Source organism: Balaenoptera borealis (assembly GCF_965194805.1).
Source record: "Balaenoptera borealis genome assembly, chromosome: 8".
Classification (NCBI taxonomy): domain Eukaryota; kingdom Metazoa; phylum Chordata; class Mammalia; order Artiodactyla; family Balaenopteridae; genus Balaenoptera; species Balaenoptera borealis.
Window position 1 is genome coordinate 28,017,735 of NC_138865.1, and position 20,485 is coordinate 28,038,219.

At 48.9% G+C, this 20,485-nt stretch overlaps 1 protein-coding gene across 1 annotated transcript; it reads left to right on the top strand.

Annotated features, from left to right (window-relative positions):
• Positions 1-8,714: 8,714 nt before the first annotated feature.
• On the top strand, positions 8,715-20,186 carry LOC309633810 (NUT family member 2G-like; the record flags this gene model as incomplete). Its single annotated transcript, XM_082403056.1, has 10 exons — positions 8,715-9,038; positions 13,042-13,096; positions 14,583-15,297; positions 16,253-16,381; positions 17,016-17,091; positions 17,418-17,667; positions 17,883-17,908; positions 17,940-18,350; positions 18,754-18,870; positions 19,392-20,186. The coding sequence occupies 10 exons, from the start codon at positions 8,715-8,717 to the stop codon at positions 20,184-20,186; spliced, it is 2,898 nt and encodes a 965-aa protein (XP_082259182.1).
• Positions 20,187-20,485: the final 299 nt, after the last annotated feature.

Sequence of the window (20,485 nt, forward strand, 5' to 3'; positions counted from 1 at the left end):
TTAAAAGGGCTAATATATTTTGCCTCCAGTGGAGATCTCACCTTAAAGTTTCCGGATCAACCTGAACCTGATCATTTGGGTAACCCTAAGGCAGGCAGCTCTTGCAGTGCTTGTTTTAGCCTTATAAAAGCCTGCTTATGTTTATCTTCCCAAGCAAAGGATTCAGGGACTAAATCTTTAATAAGTTCATAGAGTGGAAGAGGTAACAGAGAAAAATTTGGAACCCAGAGCTTGCAATAACCAGCTAAACCTAGAAATCCACAATGCTAGCACTTAGTTGTGAGTCTAGGAAGTTCCTGTATCAGCCTAATTCTCTCTGGAGATAGCTGAATTCCTTCAGTGCTTAGATTATGTCCTAGGTAATGAACAGTATCTAGAGATAATTGTAATTATTCCTTTGTGTTCTTTCTCAGCTAACTGTTGCAGGAAATAAATGGAATCTTTTATGCATGCCTTATGGAATCTTTACAGTAGCTGAGTACAGCAGGAGGTTATCTCCATATGGTAAAAAGGTTGATTTCTCAGGGAACTAGAGGGTACTTAAATCTTGGTGAAGTACTTGGGAGAAAAAAGAAGGGGTCCCAGTGAACCCTTGAGGCATAAAACTGCAGGTATATTGTTGATTGTTCCAAGTAAAGGCATATAGATATTGGCTGTTGGGTCTCCGGGATGCTGAAGAAAGGTGAACAAAGGTCTCCAACAGTAAACCATTCCAAGTCAGTTGAAACTTGTGACAGAAGGGTGGCTAGGTTTGGAACAACAGGAAAACAGGGAATAACTATTTTTATTAACAGCTCCCAAGTCCTGGACAAATCGCCATCCTGCCAGGTTTCCAACCAGGCAAGATTGGCATGCTGCAGGGACGAGTACAGGAATGACTACCTCCCGGGAAATTAAGTCTTCTACAATAGGTGTGAGACCTTGTATGACCGCAGGCTTTAATAGTTGCTGAGGAAACCTAGGGAGAGGTTTAGCTACACCTATCTGAATCTTTATAGGTTTGCATTTTTTTATTCTTCTGATGTTAACACTGTCAGAAGTAGCCCCCAAATTTGCAGGCATCTCCACCAAATTAGAGAACTTGTGCTGAACTTCCTCTTTTATGTCCAGGACAGATTGTAAGGAACATAAATAATCAGGTTCAGGTTGATCAGGAAAGTTTAAGGTGAGATCTCCACTGGAGGCAAAATGTACTGACCCTTTTAAGTTAGAAAAGAGATTTCTACCGAATAGATTAACTGGGGCTATATTGCATAGCAAAAAGGAATCTTGGTTGAGATAAAAATTCTCTCTGAACTTTATTAGGTACTCCCACTATGGAAACATCCTCTTGACTCAGAGGGACCTGTTGTTCTTTGAGGGTGGGATTTAGAGTAGAAAGCACAGCTCTGGTTAGGGCTAGGGCTGGGGTGTTAAAGGGTTAGGTAATTATGTTTACAGTTAGGGTTAGGGTTTAATGTAGATTTCAAAGTAAAATATGAGAGTGGGGTTTAAAGTAGAAAGCATAGCTCCAGTATCAACTAAAATTTGGCAGTTTTTCATCAATTTTCATTCTATTTTCCTCTGGGCTGTTTAAGGTAATTGATGGTAATAGTTTACCAGAGAACCTCTGGAGTTCTGCCAACTAGGGGAGAGGGTCATGGGGGGGCCCTCCCTTTGAGACAGATATGAGAGCATTTGTGAAGAGTTTGCATAGGACCTTTGAGGACACCTTTTTGTCCAGTGTCCTCACTGATTACAAATGAAACATTAACTTTGGGTCATCGAATTGATCATGGACCCCTAGGAGGTTGTAATGGGGGAGGCCTAGGTGTTATTTTGTGTCTCTTGCCTTAGAGCTGTTGTAACTGTAAGGCTATGAGCTTGGTGGATTTCTGTTTGTGATCTTGCTCCAAGGTCCTTTCAAAATGCTCAGCTATAGTCAGGAGTTCAGTCAGGCCTACAGCCTCCCAGCCTATTTTCTGCCCTTTTATCAATCCACTAATCTCAGAAGATAATCCATTTACAAAGAGGGCAGTTAAAGTAGGCTGAGTGGCCTTTTTATTGCTTGGAACCCCAAATGCTGTAAAAAGAGACCCTACAAACTGGCTCTAAAGTCTTCCACAGATTCACCCCTCTTTTGTTTGTATGAGTGAATAACAGGCCAATCATTATTAGGCCAATTAATAATAGACCAAGTGTGAGCAGGGAAGATTTTAGGAATAGCTTATAAAAGGTTAGTTGTTATTCTGCAAGCCTTTTTAGGTTGAGGATCTTGAATATCATCCTAGGGATTATGTCATTTTGCTTCCCGCGTCCATTCTGGGGCTTCCCCCAGTCCTACCAACATGTGTACAAGTGGATAAAGATCTAGCAGTTTGGGGACATAGGCCGTGACAGTGACTCTAAATTCTTCAAAAAATGTTGGGGGTTCCTCCCTAGGTTTAGAGAATTCTTTGACTATAGCTCTCAGTTCAGTCTTTGACCAAGGGGTAAAGGACACCTGAGGGGGCTCACCTGCAACCTCAGGTAGTTTTACTTTAAATGGCAATTGTTAAATATTCTCTTGGGAATCGAAAAGTATTTCAGACAGAAAATGAATAAAACAAGAGTACTCAGGTGAAAAAGGAAAGGGGGGGACAGTAGGAGTTAAATCTGCAGTCACATCCGTCCTATGGTCTTTTGTTTCAGGTACCTTTTTTCTCTTTAATTTTTCACTAGCTTTTTGTTCTAAGTCTCTAAACGAATTTATTTTGGAATCTTGAAACCTTCTGTAAACTTTTACATACCAATTAAAGAAGGCATCTCATTCTCCCTGTCCAATTTGGGAACCCTTGCTCTCTAGTGTTTTCCTTAAATGAACAATCTTGTCTAACTGGAACATTCCCCACAATGACCACTGTAATTCTAGATCAATATTAGTATAATTTTGCCATCTTTCTAAATATCTACAGCCTCCAGGACCATAGTTCTCAAATATAAAATAAGCAGGTGTGCCAGAAGCTGGCATTCTCAACTCTTTGGTGATAAAGGATCTCATTTCCTTAGCTAGCCTTTGTCAACCCAAAAGAACACACAAAAGAACTGCGCCTTAATATATCAGCAGTAACAAAGAGATGTTACTATGTCCTGGCCAAAAGAAGGCCTGGTATGCACCACCACCAATTCCCAGGGATCCCTGGACTGAGGAAAAAGATCCAACCAGCAAATCCCAAGGAATGGGGACTGCAAACTGATGCCTAACAAAATGGAGAACTATAGCCGCCACCAACAGTTCCAAGCATGGAAACTGAGGGCTGATTCCAAACAGATGGGGAAGTGCAGACTACACTGCCAGCAGTGCCCAATGTGGAATCCAGGGAACAAAATTAGGGGCTAGGCTTTACCACTCAAAAATATACTGGCAATAACCAAGAGATGTTACTGTGTCCTGGGAATTTCCATCTGAAAGGCTAGGGGTTTGGCCTCAGGGAGAATCCTCTACCAGCCAAACTGACCTGCCCTGTAAAGGAAAGCCAATTAGATTGCGAGCACAAACTCAATCAAAGAGAATGGAGCTCAAACCAAGAGGAGCTTACCAACAACCTTCAGGAATGGCAAGAAAGACAGTGAACTCAAAGGAGTTGTGGGCACCACACCTGTTTCTCCTTGTCCCAAATGTTATCAGAAATTTGCTTCAGATCCCATCACTGCCACCAATATATTTATCTTTTTCTTTTTAAAAAGATAAGCAATTAATCATAAAATCATCCTGTTAGCAGGAGGAATCATAAGAGTGGATTTTAGAAAAGTGCACATACATATTTTTATACAGAACATTTCCGGAGGGATACATATTAAACTCTTAGTGGCCACCTCTGAATGCCACCGATGTATTAAAAAACAAAATTTAACTGAGTAAATTTGAAGATTTACTTTGAATTTTGAATAAATTTACTTTATTAAACGATTCATGAATCAGGCAGCATCTCATCTGATAGAAAGGGAGATACTCCAACGGGTTACACAACATGGAAGGCTTTTTGTTTTTTGGCCACGCCACATGGCATGTGGAAATCTTAGTTCCCTGACCAGGGATCGAACCCATGCCCCGTGCATTGGAGGAGCAGAGTCTTAGCCCCTGGACCACCAGGGAAGTCCCAGAAGGCTTTTAAAGTAAAGAGGGTGGGACAAGGAAAGAAAGTCATCATCAAGGGAAAAAATGAAAGTTCACTGGAGGAAAGTGAAACTTCAGGTGACAATGGCTTCTCATTGGCTGAACTGTGGAATTTTCTATTAGCTATTTCTATTTTCTATTTCTTGTTGCTGGCCAGGAAGGAAGTCTTCCCTCCTCCAGCTGGGGTAGTAAAGTGGTTGCACTTCCTGTTTGGGGTCAGTAAATGACCTCTTCCTGTTGGGGTAATTGATGATGAGTGACACGGCATGAGAGCTCCCTCTACGGGCCTTCCAGACTCCAATTCTAGTTGAGGTTTCCTTTTGTTAACATTCACAGCATGTTTTATTGGCAGGAGGATTCACAATGAGGGAGAAAAGGCCACAAGACTCACCATAAAGAAGGCTCAGAAATTCCTGGGTGGGTCCAAGGGAGGCACAAGGTGGCTGTGGGGTCAGCTGGCGGCCACAATGATCACATGGTTCCATCTGATGGGTTTGCAGCTCGATGTGGAATAGTGAATAAAAGGGTCAGTTCATCCTATCAGAGAAACATGAAACTGAGATAAGCTTCCCACTGCTGGAAGCATCATGAGCCTTCAGAAAAGAACAGAGAACATGTCTAAAGGGTTTGGGAACATCAGAGTCATATCTCCTCAGAGTGGGACTCCCCAGGCTCTCCAGGTCTCAGTCCCCAACTCTCCCTCGGGGACAAAGCCTCCCCACCTCTGTCCTTGTCAGCTCACTGATCCCTAGAGGTCCTGCCTATCCCTGAGGACTTAGGTTTCCATGGAGACAGGTTGGTTGAGACCTAGTGATACAGTTGACCAGCCTGAAACGCAACAGTTCCCACCACCCTGGGGCAGTTGGGCTCAGGGACACGTGGCTCTGGACCCCATGTGGAGGGTGTCCTTGCACGTCAGCTGTGCCCCAGAAGAGCCAGTAACGCCTGTAGCTGTCCAACTGATTCTCAGGGTATTTTCCTGGGAGAGCCCTTGGTCATCTGACCTCCTATCCAGGAAGCCCCGTGACTTTCTGACTGCTGCCTGTCACGCCAACAACACACCTGTGAAGGTTCTGCTCTGCATGGCCATCTGTCCACCAGGCCCCCCCTTCTAGGGACCCAGATGCTAGGACCACCCAAATGCTGAAGGAGTGTCCACCTGCCTAAGGTACAGACACCCCTGTATCCATCTGCATGATTTCTACTGGGAATCAACAACATTTATGGGGATTCTTTGGCCCTAAAGAACAGACCAACCTGATAGGAGCAATGCAATGATTCACAATTACCAGGGTCAATGCACATATACAGGGGCCCATAGCCCCAGATGCCCCACTCACAATTCACATGGGTGTCCCATACGTACCCACCGATGCCCAAATATTCTTGCTTCATAAATACATACATCCAAACACGCACAACAGTGGTGTGCTGGTAAGTGCTAAAAAAACTCTCCGAGAAAGGTGGGAAAGACTTCACTTAGGCTATCTACATGGTATAAATATTCCCAGCATGACCAATTGCAGGCTACCCACTTGCCATCACTGAACACAGAGCTGGGAAGAGATATGCACCATTGACTATCCCAAGATAGCATGAACAAGTTCCAGCACATCCCATACCTTTTCCTATGAATTTGTGCACACAATCCACTTACACCCCAAGTAGAACCCTCAACCCCCACCACAGATATATAACCAAAAGGATACCACATATACATATGTGTTTGTACATATACATATATATATATATATCCTGAACACACACGTACATGTCTACCCTCACCCTGAATAAATACACAAACAGACCACCTCTTACTACCTAAATTTTTACAGACGAAACCTTACTCACCCTGAATATTCACATTCCACTCTCACAACTATATATACACACACAACATGGGCCTGAAAACAAACATGTGCAACCAATATGCCATCCAGATGTACACACTGAGTACCTAAACACACAGGCTCACCAAGTACACAACTGTCTCATGGGCAACCCAAAAAAGACCCATATGCAGTCCCACAGCCCTAAAATACATATACTCCAGGATTCCTGCATACACACATAACTTACACCGTCTACTGGTTTCCAAACACACAAACTAAACTCTCACATCCCCCAGAATACATACCCCAGAAGCCCCAGGAACTCAAAAACACACACAGCCACAAATAACCTATTCTTATCAAATACAGCTGACCCTTGAACAGCTTGGGGGTTAGGGTGCCAACCCTCCATGCAGTGGTTCTGCATCCATGGATCGTGTAGTAGTCCTGTAGTATTTACTGGAAAAAAAATCCACTAGAAGTGGACCCGTGTGGTTCAAACGTGTGTTGTTCAAGGGTCAACTGTACATATAAGTCCACCTCACTAATACTGAGAACACACATACAAGCAACACCACTAAATTCTTCAGGCATTACATTTTGAAATAGACACACAGAGGACTCTAAGCCTCCTGATATACTCACAAATCACAAATACACACACCCACAAACTACTCATGAGTATACACCCCAAATGCTCAGACACACTCAAAACAGAAAAACACCGACAACCTCTGCAGTCTTACTAATATACATACACAATTCTCACACACCTATGGACACACACATGCAAATATTCCCAAGCCCTGAACATACAGATCCCCTCCCAAACACTATACGTTATGCTACCTCTCCAGAATACAAGCTCCCCACCACCACCCCAACATATAAACTGTATATGTGGGGGGGGGTGTTTATATATATATATTTCTACCCTCACCCCGAATATATAGACAGACCACCTCTTGCTCCTACCAAACACATGTATAAACACCCTAGCATTCTCCAAAGAAATACACTTTGAATACTCCTAACAACTCCATACCTTATGAACAAACTTTGATAATGCATGAACCTGATGATGGACACACACACAGATTAGAATACACAAGTAAGATACATGCAAGTATCTCCAGCAAACCATTTATGAAACAACTTCCGTATATCAAATTATCCCTAGCTATTAGGAGCCAGCTCACACATATGCAAATACTAACAAATACCCGTATCACATATTTCTAATATATAGAAATGCAATTGTCCAACTTCCCTGTAGAAACATAGAACCCCACCTCTTTATCAGATATACATATACTCACTTCCCAAAATACATACGCTTAAGAGGCTCCTACTGAAAATTACAAATGCACAGCCTCAGCAAATATTCCTCCAAGTGGCCATGCCCCTTGAATACACACACAAACTCATTTAACACATAACTCTCCACCAGTCCCAAATAGAACCACAGTTACCCAGAACACTACAAATATACAATAATATCACCCTATATGCCCTTTGTTCCAAATACACATACAGTACCACACTACTGGCATATACATAACCCCACATTCCCAACCTCTCACACACAATTAACTCTGCCATCTTGCAGAATACAGAATCATACAAACACAACATACCTACATATACAACATCCACCAGTCCCAGAAAATAGTCACAGACTTGCCCTCTACACATCCAAATATACATAGACAGCTCCTGAAAATGCACACACACAAACACCCCATAACCATACAACATGCCCTGAATACACAAATGATCATCCTACATTCCCCAAATATACAAAATAAACAGACTGGACACCCAAAGTAATATACACCACTACTTTTCCTGACATTGCCCTTACGCATATGCAGATAATCCTTCCAAATCCACCATTAGACACACATAAATCCCCAAATTCATGGGTGATAAAAACACATGTAAACATATTCCCCAAACACCAAATTACAAACCCCTAACCACCAACTCCTTGAGTATGCCTGCGTCACATCTCAACACCCTCCAAGTACAACACTCACTCTTACACACTCTCACAAAAACACAGGCATGACCTCCCTTCAGACACAAACATCCACAGACAAAACCAACCCACACCTTTGACTACATATCAGATTCCCACCAACCAATTAAATATGTACAGACCCCATCTATGCTTGCAAATCAATCATGATTTGACATCAGACTACAAATACATGTTTACTACCACATTCAGCAAAGTTGCTCCCATCACTGACAAAAGAATGCAGTTTGGACATAAGTGTTGATTGATGTTTTTATGATAAGAAGGAAGACACTAGTGAAACCATGAGTGTGTTCCTTCGATCTTCACTCATTTTCCAATCACCTGAGCTACACCTTTGGAACCAGATGAGGGTTTTCAACTCGCAAGAACGTCCCTCTAGCTTTTGTACTCTTCAGAACGTGCAGCCTAGAACGGCACCTGTTTAATAGCTCACACACACTACTTACCCCCCACCGTAGGCCCCGCAATCACTGAACCCTTCATGCAGCCGGCTCCCCAGTGGTGCCAATAACCCTGGGGTAAACCCCTCAAGGGAATCGAGCTCTATGGGGGCGTGAATCCACATTGTGGGGAGTCTCCTTACACAGACAAGGGCACAAATAACCCACAGGGTGAACAACAGCGCAGAGCGGTGACACCTGAGGGGTGAAAAGTCCCCGTACCCCTTACCTCAGGGTTCCTAGAATTGACTCCAGAGGCGGCCATGACAGGCCCCGCCCCCGCTGGACAGCCGTTGGGGCCCCAACCTCCGCGCTCGCGCATGCGCTCCTGTCTTCTGGAGCCGAGCCAACTGCCCCAACAGACGCCAGGAGCTGTTGGAGGACGGCGGTCCGCGTGCCTGAGAGCCCCGCCCCAGTGGGCGTGCGCGGGCGTGCGCAGGCGTGCAGGCGCGGGGCACGCGGGCATCTGTTCCAGGAGGTCTCTGCAGGAGAGGAGAGAAATGCAGGGTCGGGCACACTACGCAGCATCTCTGGCGACGCTCCTCGCCGGGAACCTTCGTGACGGTGTCTTCTTAAAACCAGCTCTTGTGAGATGTGCACTCGTGATTTTTCTATTGCACACCTGAAACCCATGCACTTAGCTACAAAGAGTTCTGGAGAGCTCCGCTCTAAGCACAGTAGCCTCAAATTGGGGCAAGTGCTTTCATGCCCTTTGGACTGCAGTTCCTTGGTTCTTGTTTATGCCTTTCAAAAAACAGTAGGTCCTTTTTCCTAGCAAGCCTGAAGTTTCCGCTAAAGAACAATTCTAGCAAAGAATTCAGACCTGGGAAACACTCTTAAGATACTGTCTCCTGACTCCGTTCATAGAGTTTTTCCAAACGCATTTACTCTACTAGAATATTTTTTCTCAGTGTATTTAATACATGGAGGTTTTTCAATAAATGTTGATTCACAGGTGTTTCCTTTGTACGGTTTTTTTTTTTTTTAATAACTTTGAGAGAGAGTGGACAATCTGGGCCAATTTCAACACAGCAGGTAGTATGGGAACAATTTTCCTTTCCCTCCCTCCTTTTTTGTAATATCTTGCAGACTTTCAGTTGGCATTAAAAACAACAACAACAACAAAAATAGTAGCGGGATCAACTTACTGACCTGACTTTGTAATACTTCCCAAAGAAACTTCAATCATCAGATCCTCCTTCTGGTCAATTGCAAGATTAGAGCATTTCTCACTCAACAGGATGCCTCTGAAGACCCCTCACGTCTAACAGCACTAAGCGCCTCCAAGTGCACAGACTTGAAAACTCCACAAGACACAAACATGGTATCTCTTCATTTCTTTAACGTTTCGTGATTGAGTGGAAGATGAACTGTCTTCTGAGGCTTGTGATGCATGTCCAGAGATGTTTTTTCTCAGCAGTCAATGCCTGCCCACAGCCTCTGTGCAGGAATAGTCAGAGATCATGATCCAAAGGACTTTTAGATACTCCCTTCTGTGACTACTCTTCCCAAATTACATTTGGGCTAATTTGATTATCTCTGTCTCTGGGGTGTAGGATTTTGAAGTATTACAAAAGTGATTGCAGAATTGGGACTGGCTAATTTTTGCACAGTGCAATTTTTGTATCAGTGGCCTTGAGAAGAGTCCTTCAAATACTGTATCAGAATTATGAGTGAGAATCTTGTAAATAATTGGTTGAATGACTGAACAAAGGGAGGAAGCAACAAGGAAGCCTGCCTTTCTCGAGTGCCTGGGTACAATATTTTGCCTCACCATCCCTCTAGTATGAAGTTATTGGTTGAAAATCATATGAGTTTTCCTTCATTGTAAAAGCTCCAGTACTGAGCGATATTCCCAAACTGTTTATTTTTTTTCAGTCCCCGACAGGAGTTTCCTTAGATATAAAGTTCACCATGCTGTTGCTTGAAATATTCTCACCTTATCTTCTCATCTTCTTCTGGGTCAATTTTTCCTGACAAGGGGCAAGGAACTTCTTAAGCACCAACAGGAATCTTTTTCACACTGTGGAACAGTCCTTCTAAACCTCTGTTTCCTTCCCCAACACCCCACAATCAGTTGGAGTTCTACTGCAGCTACAGCAGTGAGAGAATCTCATCTCCCAAGAGATTTGGTTGCCATCCTCTGAGGTTTTCAGCCTTCATCTCCCTTGACAAGTTTCCTAACAGTCCTCTCTTCTCACAACACAAACCACGAATACTCTTTCATATCATTTTGATAGTGGTAAACTGACTGACATGGATTCTCAATATGAAAATAATAATCAGACAAGTTTTGTAAAAGGAATGCTACCATCATTCCCATGCAGATGGGGCCATATGCAATGATGAGCCTAGATTCTAAAGAGCAAGTGTATGTAATGCAGACAGGAAATTAACAAACTTGTAAGCAGGGCTTGCAGGCTAGGATTTAGATGGAAGTGGGCTTGTCTGAATGGGGATTGGACACTGGTGGATAAACTCTTGGCATTGTGTCAAGGTGCACATCCATCTCATGGGTAGTGGACTTTTAACACCTAGAAAAACCAGGGCTCTAGGATGTTTAGTCCCTTTAACATAAGGAAAGAGAAGAAGATTTTCTGCCTTCTTGTTCCTTACTTCTGTCCTTACCCCTACTAAGCCAAGATGTTCAGTGCTATATGATGGCTCTTCCAAATCCATTTCATCCAAAGAGCCTGCAGATTTTGTGTATGTTTACAGTTGTGTTTTCTGTTGGAGCCAAGATGCACACTTGAGTCTCGTCACTCCAAGTTCTCTTTCTCATAAGGATGAGTAACTGATAATAGCTTAGTATGTTCTAATTTTTTGGTAGTGTTGCCAGATAAAATACAGATTTCGAGTTAAACATAAATTTCAGATAAACAGGGAAAGAATTTGCAGTAAAACTATGTCCAAAATGTTGCATGGGACAAAGTTGTACTAAAAATGAATTCATTGTTTATGTGAAATTCAAAAGTCAAATTCAGTTAGGCATTTGTTACTTTTCTTTACTAGATCGAGCCACCCTATTCTTTCAGGTCTTTGAAATGTAAGAGACTAGAAATTGTTGTTCTAGGAATCTAGTGCAGAAACAGAGGAGCCACGATACCTGTACAAAGACAATCATTGGAAATATCCTCAGATATATAGGAACATATATGAATTTTCAACTAGAAAAAAAAATGAAGGCATTTTAAAAAATGAAAACAGATTGCCTTCGTTTTTAGTTGCATGACGTATCTCTGGGAAGATTTTAATGAAAGAGATAACACTGGTTTCCTCCGGGAAAGAGGATTGGGTTGACAGGGGAAAGAGGTGGGAGGAGGACTCGCCACTGCATATTCCATTTTGCACAATTTAATTTTGAACCATGAGAAGGTGTTACTCGCTTAAAATATTACACTAAAATCATTTAAAAGGTAAAAAACTAAATCTTTTACAACCATGGAATACTATGAGAAAGACATTTAGTGAATTCTGGTCTTGGACATGGGGGCTGCATGACGGTTTTTTGATGGACGGGGGCTTTCCAGCACAAAGGATCATTAGTAAGGCTGGTCCTGCTGGATGTTGGTTGGAGCACAAGGACCACTCCCTTAGGAGTGATGTATATACAGCAGTCAAAGACACTGGATCTGCTGAGACAATCCTAATTTCAAATACTCAGTTCCATGTGGCCACAAATACCCAAGTGTTTATCAGACTAACAGTTCTGAATTTTGTTCAGAAAGTCTAGTCTCTGTTGAAGTAAGTCAAGAGCCAGGTAGGAAGCAGAGTGTGTTGAGGGACACAAAACTAGGTTGATGGAAAAAGAAGTGAAAGGAAGGGAACATCAAGTCCAACCTCGGTGCCTTGAATCAAAAAAACAGTTTATAAACTGCATAAAGAGGCACACGCCAATTGTGTTGCCACTGTGTGAGGTGGAAGGAACTTCCGGTTCTTGCCTACCTGCCAGAGCCCTCGTGGAATGTCTCCCCACCCCCACCCTACCCAGACCCACGTGCCCTCTGCCCCTCCCTCACTGCAGAATGTTTAGATTCAAACCTGCCCCTCCTTCACTTGGATCCTGAGCGTCTGCTGAAGCAGGTCACTCTCTGGGTCCTGGTCTTGACTTTTCTCATTGAGGCTACCAGGCAGCAGTAGTCCGTGCCCAAGCCTGCAGGATGGCTTCAGAAGGAGGTAAGCCTATAGGCTGGGGGTGTGTTCTCAGAGACCCTGCCATCCCTCACATCCTTCGGGTTCACACGTGACACTTCACGGTGGGCACACAGTTGGACTGAAGTAGAGGGAGAAGAGAGCACTGGACACACGAGGACATTTCACCTGGGGAGACTGGGGAGCCTGAAGAAACCTGAGACTGCACTGGGGAGGAGGGGTCATTGGAGGTGGATCAAGAGGAATTGCCCTGGCTATGGAGAAAGGATGGCAGCAGGCAGGTTGATTCTTTCTAGAAGGGAGACAAGCCACTTTGAAACGTGTGTGTAAGGATGTGTGTGATGTCCTGGTGGTGACACAGGGAGGGTCATGAGGAAAGCCTAGACCTGTCTTGTGTTCCTGAGACACCTGAAGCTTGCCTCACCATATCTTTCTAAGGCATTTGAACAGGAGCATACTGTATCTAAGGGGGCCGTGGGGAGAGATGGTCTTGGTGAGAAAACTATTCAGTGGGGCTGTGTGTGGCCACACCTGCAGTGAAGTGTCCTCTCCGAGAGCTAGGCAGGAGGTTACTCTAACTGCCGCAGCCCACACCTCGTCCACTCCTCCCAGCCCAGAGCTCACTTCTCAGTTCAGGCAACTGTTGCTTGGGATTCAACAGGGGATGGGCAACCGTGTAACTTCAGCCAAGAGAGGGCTCAGGTTCCTGAGTTGCTCTGAATTGTTCTTCCTCTTGTGGAATCGCAGTACTTCAGACCTACTTCATCTCGTCCCATATCTCATGGTGGACTCTCAGGCTGCCTTGAGAGGAAGAGTTTGTTCATATTTCATGTCACTCCTTCATGGACAGGGGAACAGATGTGGAGTGGGGTTGTTTCGGGTGGATTGTCTGTGAAGGCTGCTTCCTCTTTTAAAGGGGGAAGGAGTGTAGCCCAGGGGCAGGAAGACGATCTTCTGTGTTATTATTAAACGTCCTATGACACCTGTTCTAATTAATTAGGTGCACCGTGGTGTGTACCTTGTTCTCCTGAACAAGGATGTGTTCCAGACAACTTGATCGCCATGGCACCTGGCTTATGCCTGCTTCTTAGATTGTCTTTCCATTATTGGGAGCTGGAGGGGGAAGGACCACAGGCGGTCTGTACTTCCACGACCAATGTAACATGACAATTCTTTGGCCCTTGTTTAATCCTCTGCAGCCATCACTGGCTGTGAAATGACAGAATCTAAGGGACACGCACCTACTTCTCAGACCCCCCCCAACCCGCACCGCCTCCTAGGAACAGAACTCCTGAGTGATGACAGTGACTCTGGGCACTGGGGAGGGGGTGGCAAGACCTGGCTCATGTTACATGTCTGCTGTGGGTTGTTCTGAGATGCAGGTGCATTCTGGGCCAGTGTTAAGGGTTTGTATCAAGATTCCATTAGAGAGATATTTTCCAGCATTTTGTTTTGTTTTGCGAGGCTAGGAAAGAAAGAGGGGATTTATACTGAGCATCAGGAAAAGGAGGACTGAGGAGGAGGTGGGGCCCCAATATTTTACACAGTGCCTGTCCACAAAGGGCCTTTGGGGGCCTAGAATTTACCTTGGAGAAGGTCCCTACCTGCTAGTACGCCGGCTGAGGGGCATTTCTCACAGAGCGGATGTCCACCCAGTTCCAGGTTTTGGGAGACAGCCTGTGAGGCTTAGGTGCCAGGCGGTGCCTTAGGGAGGCTCTCCAAGTCAGTGCTTGCTGAGGCGATTTCTTCTCGGCAGACAGGGGTCAGGGACCTTGGTGGATGGGCACGGGGTCACCAGTGGAATAATTCTCAACTGGAGGTCAGGGCATGAAAATCACTTGAAGACATTTGCACGCTGCACAGTTTCCCTTGTCCAAGTGTCCCTCACCTGTGGAGATGTACACTCTGATGCCACAGAAAGCCTCAGTCCCACTTGCCCATTCTCCTCCTCCATTCACTCCTTTCCTTTGCCTCCACAGCATCTCCAGTGCTGGGAACGGATGTGACCATGAACCCCGGTGCCTCCTTGTCTACTTTCACGGCAGTGCCCTTCCCTCCACCCATTCCTGGCGCCCAGCACCGGCCACCCTGGCAGCAGCACCTGCCACGTCCCATCACCCCAGCATTCCCTCCTGGCAGCAGCCTGCTGCTGCCAGCTTTCCCCAGGACGCCTTTGGTGGCTAATGGTGGCCATGGCCCCAGTGCCCCTGGGGCTTGCAACCTCACTGTCCAAGTCAGGTCACAAGGGAGGACAGTGGAGGCCCCCCAGACTCAGACCTTTGTCGTTACTCAGGCCTCCCTCAACTGGAGCGCTCCAGGGGCCCTCAGCAGGAGTGCTGCATGTCCTGCACCCGAATTCATAGCAACCCCTGTGATGGGGACCGTTGTGACTGCTCCAGCTGTTGGAGTTAGTCAGGCTGGCAAGGGAGGCTGGACCCCAGGCTTTCCTCCTCAAGCTCCACCACCAGCTGCCCAGCTGGCCCCTATCATTCGCCCAGTGAACTCTGGGCCATGGCCACATGGCACTTCCAGGGAGGGCCGCCTGGCCACCAACCAGTCCAACGCCTCGCAGGATGGCTCCTCTAACACCCAGAGCGTGTACAGTAACTTCCGACGTTGGCAACACCTCAAGCCCCTGGCCCGGAGACACTTTCACCGGAGTCCTGATGCAGAAGCTTTTTCCTGCTTTCTCATGTGAGTGAACGCTCAGGGGGTCCTGAGCTTATAAGGGAGCTTTTAGATAAAGAGGAACTGGGGATGGACTCGCACGTTAGGTTTCTAGGGATACTGGAAGGAAGGTGTGAGGGCGATGTCCATGCTATGAGAGGGCACACTGTCGGTCACATGGGTGGGCCTGCCAGTCCGTGACATCAGGACTGAAATGTGCCCTATCTCAACTGGCCCCACCACCCTGTGAGTCTGGCCAGCTTGCTCTTCCATGATTCTCATGGTAATATGGACTGAAGACTTGCAGTCAGAGAGGGTCGTGGTGTAAGGTGAGGAGCCCAGGAGTGGATGCCGCACTCTCCTGTGGTGCCGTGTCCTTCATACAGGACTTGAGCGTACATGGCCAGGGGAGGTCACTTCAGAGGAGGGGGAGGAGCGCGGGGCCCAGGAGGGCGCTTTATGCATGCCTCCACTTCGTTGTGGAGAATTCCACGAGGAACAGGGTGATGGTAGAGCTCTCCTAAGGGCGTGGGCTCTCTCCCACTAGACTTGTGAGCCTGGCAGGCATTTCCATCCTAAACCTCCGGTCCCTCGTAAAAAGGGGACAATTACACTTCACTCAGAGGACTGTGCAGAAGACGCCTTGGGCTAATCTATGAAGTGTTAGCAGATTGCTTGGCACATGCCATGCCTCATTGATGATAGTGATTTTTATTATGAAAATGCAGCCTTGAGGAAGAAAAGAGCTCCCCAAGGCACAATGTCCCAGCTCTAGCCTGGGAGTGGGTGGTCATCCTTGAGTGAGTGTGAGGCGGTGACAGCAGTGGCCGGGAAGGCTTGTCTTTGCCCTCCCAGACACCCGCCTCTCACCCTCCTGTTGCTCAGTCATGCTGTGTTGAGTGATGTGTGGTCCACATTGTCGGGTGGGGTCAGGCAGGTGGGGGCTGGGCTGTGCCCAGAGACTGACCCCGAGGGCTTACAGCCCAGTGCTTCGATCCCTGGCCCGCCTGAAGCCCAGCATGAAGCAGGAGGAGGGACTGTGGAGGGCCGTGCAGGAATGGCGGCGCATAAGCAACCTTGACCGGATGATCTACTACAAGATGGCGGAAAAGTGAGTCAGCGTCCTGGGCCCAGGGGCTGCGTGGAGGGTGAGGCGAGTGGGTGAGGGCAGGGTCTGGCCGTGGGGGTGCTCATCAGAGAGGACAGAGGAGAAGGGCTGTCACCCAGCACAGGGTCCCTGCAGCCCAGGGGCCCTACTGTCCCCCAGAAACCCCTCCCTCACCTGGAGAGTTTGAGACTTCTGTCCTTCCTCCACCAGGAGCTCTGCCTTCCCCTGATTTTGACCTACCCTTGCCTTGATATGAAGGTCTCAGGACGGGGCAGGGTGAAGCTGTGAGTCCAGTAGGGGTCCAACTCCGGCCATATGGGCTGGGCCGGGGAAAGAGCTCCACCCGCCAGCCTGCTGCTTCCTTAGTGGTGGGTGGCTGGCGGCCACTGACATAGATTTGGGACCCCCTCTCCTTATGAAAAGTGGCCTAAGTGGGTACCCTGGAATCCCTGAAGAAGCTGGGGAAGCCAGCTGTCGTCAGCCCAAGGGTCTCCGGCCCTTTCAGTGTTTGCTCCATGGTAATCCCCTTGGTTTAAGAAACAAAACCAAACAAACGAGTGCCTCTCAGAGAAAAGGAAGGCCTCTCCTCTAAGCTCAGCATCCACATCATCCAGCCTCTCCTGGGCCCTGTCTCCAGGTTTATCTTCCAGGACTCTCATTCCCAGCCCAGGGTCCTGGATTCGGGCAAGGACCCCTTTGGGGAACACATGCCTGTTCCAGCCTCTGGCTGTCAGCCCTTCATGTGGTTCTGGATGGGGATGGGGGGCATGAGGAGGGTGCCCCCTGGGTCAGCCATGTGTCCCGTTGACCTGGTTCAATTCAGCGACCTGGGTCTATGCTGTTGAATGCCCTCCAGTGCTGGTGAGGCAGGAAGGGTCCCAGACCTTGTTATCACTTCCAGGAGCAGCTCTCTGCTGTGGACAGCACGTCACAGGGCCTTGACGGCCCCAAGGCACATCCTCTCCCAGTGCCTCGTTCTTGGCTGCCTTTGTTGGGCTCCAGAACCCAGGCCTTTTTCTCAGGGTGGCCTGTGCCTCCGTCACCCCCCAGGTTCATGGAATTTGCGGCCGAGGAGGAGACGCACATTCAGCATTTGCAGTGGATGCAGTGCGCGCAGGACCTGCCTCCTCCAGCCCCACCGAAGCTGGATCCTCGGGGGCCCCCAGCCCCGAAAGTGGGCCTTCAGCCAGGCACCCAGCTTCCCACTGGAGCTGAAGGCACAGGTAACAGGGGCCTAGGGTTGGCCACCGTCCCCATGTGGATCCTTTTCCTTCAAGACAGGGGCATTGGTCTTTCAACCAAAACAGCCACCGAGGCGGGGGGTGGGGGGGTGGGGTCTCAGCTGCCCTTTGTCACTAAGGGGTATTGACTTGGTCAGTTTTGTAACTCCTCTCACACCTCCCTGTCAAAGGACCCCACACGAAGTCTGCCTAAGTAGTGGGCTTGAAGGGGAGACCCCTAGAAAATTGGAGGTTCCCCACTTCCTTACTTGTGACTCTCTTAGATGACCCCCTAACCTCCCGTCTCCAAGTGTGCATGAGGCTTCAGATGGTCCTGACCCCTCCCACACCCACATCAACGTCCCCCAAACAATGCCCTCACCAACGTGCGCTCGGTGGTCAGGAGGTGGACCGGGAGTCCCTCACCTTCCTTCCCTTCCTCCTGCTCTGCCTCAGCCTGTGCTCCCAGGATGTCCGGCCCCAGGGCCCAGCCCTCGCACCCGAAGCCACACAGATCCCAGCGGACCCCGGAGCCCAAGGCGCCCAAGGAGATTCCCCCTGAGGCTGTGAGGGAGTATGTGGACATCATGGAGGCGCTGGTGGGGCCCGTCCACTCAGCCACTGGCGAATCAGATGCAGAATGTGGAGAGGATGGAAATGAGCTGAAGCAGGAAGAGGACGACACCTACTTGGACCCGGGTCTCTTGAGCTACATTGACAAGCTGTGTTCCCAGGAAGACTTTGTCACCATGGTAGGCTGGGCTTGGAACCTGGGGTCTACAAGATGCCAGGGCATGGAACTCTCAGCACCCAAGATCTGGGTTCTGCTCAGGCCGATGGGACTTAAGCTCAGCTCCTTGTTCCTGAGCCTGGTGTTAGGGGAGGTTTACGCAGATGTATGTGTGTATATGTTTGTGTCTGTGTGTATGCCTTTGTGTCTGTGTATGTGCATCTGTATATGTGCTCTTTTGTGTGTGACTGTGTATGTGCATGTTTGTGTGTGCGTGTGTGTGTGTGTGTGTGTGTGTGCTGACCATCCCCGCCTTGTGGAGGAGAGTGGGGGTGGGTCTCTGCTTTTCACTTTCCCTCCTGGTCTTCTTGTGTCACAGGCCACTCCTGGCCAAGGATGCTCACAGCCTCTTCTTTCTGTCCAAGGTGGAGGCAGTCATTCACCCTCGATTCCTGGCAGAATTGCTTTCCCCAGACCCACAGCTGGATCTCTTGGCCCTTGCTGAGGAGCTGGAGCAGGAGGAAGGACTCACCCCTGAAGAAGTGAGCCAGGGGAGGGAGAGGGACACTTAGGGAGCCAGGGGACTCCAGGGGAGGGGGGACCCCAGGTGATCCAGGGGACAGGGGAAACCAGGTGGCCCAGGGGAGCCAGAGGAGGGAGGGATCGCAGGTAGAACAGGGGAGACAAGGGACACCCAGGAAGACCAGGGCACGGAGGGACCCCAGTGAGCAGGGGAGAGGTAGGGCCCCAGAGCAGGAGGCCCACATGGCTCTGTCCGTCCCTTCCCTGCCTCGGAGGCCTGGCATGGGGAAGGGCCCTCTCTGGGGTGGGTGCAGCGCAGGGTGATAGGAAGGAGAGGATGGGGAGCCGGGAGCGGAGGGAAGGACACACAGCTGGGAATAAGGTGCAGGAGGATGGCAGGAATGCCACCGTTTCTGTATTTGGAGTCTAGTCCTGGGGTCACCCGTCCCGTCCTCCCCCCCAGGGCTATTGTCCCACTGCCCAGTGCTCCTCCTCTCACACGTGCGCGTGGAGCCGTCACTGTCCTCCTCCCTCCTACCAGCTGGTGCAGAAACGACTCCTGGCCTTGAAAGAGGACGAGGGTGGGCCGGCAGCCCCGAGCCACAGTGCACCCGGAATGGGCTCAAGTCCATCTGAGTCCCACGCTGGCCAAGGTGCCCAGAGGCACGACCAAGACCGCCATCGAGGGGTCAGTGATGAAGCCTGCCCACCAGAGATTGATTTTGAGGCTCTTCATAGGCCCATCCGAGCAGACACTGGCCCGTTCGGGCCCAAAGTCTTTGTTCTCTCTCGAGGACGTCAGGAGGTCTCTCCATTCCGGGCCGGACTGCCCTCCCCTCCCCAGGGTCAAAGGCACACTGGCCCTCTACTGGGACCCAGGGATGCGTCTGTTCTCAGAGAGGCGTCTCCTGTTCGGGAGGCCCGAGGGCCCAGGGACGCGTCCAGTGAGGACGAGGAGGAGCTCCCCAGCCTGGCCTTCCTCTTTGCCTCCCCGCAGAGCCTGCTGCCTTGCTGGCTGTCCCAGAGTCCTGCCCCTGCCTCAGGCCTGGCCTCCCCTGGAGGTTGGGGGGCCCAGAGAGCTCCCCAGGCCCCCTCCCCTCAGAGAAGAGGCCCCAGCCCAGCTCCACCAGCCGCTCCCAAGTCGAGGAAGCGGGCTCTGTGTGGGCGCCCAGCCGCTGCTGAGAAGCTGTCCATCCCCGGGGCTGGCCGCGGGGTCTCTGCGAGGCCAGCCTTGGCTCTGGGCCTGGCTCGCCCCTCACAGCCGAGAAAGAGAAAGCGTGACACTTTTGTCACAGGGAAGAGGAGGAAGAAGAAGAGGAAGCACTGCAGCCAGTAGGGAACAGCCGGGCCGGCCCTCCAGGGCGAGCCCCCCAGGGCGGCCCCCAGGGGAGCCTAGGGGCTCCTCCTCACCCCAGTGCTGATCCTGGAGGATGTGGGGGGTAGGGAGGGAGGGCAGGACCAGCAGGGCGGGGAGGGGAAGTGCGATTGTGGGGGGTTAGTGAGGTGGGGGAGGTGGGTGTGGGCAGGACCTTTGGAGTGATGTATGTAAATTGTGAATAAAGATAGTTTTCGTGGGAAATGCTCTCAGGCCACTGTCATCTTCTTCGTGTTGAGCTGCTCCATAGAGAGCGAACC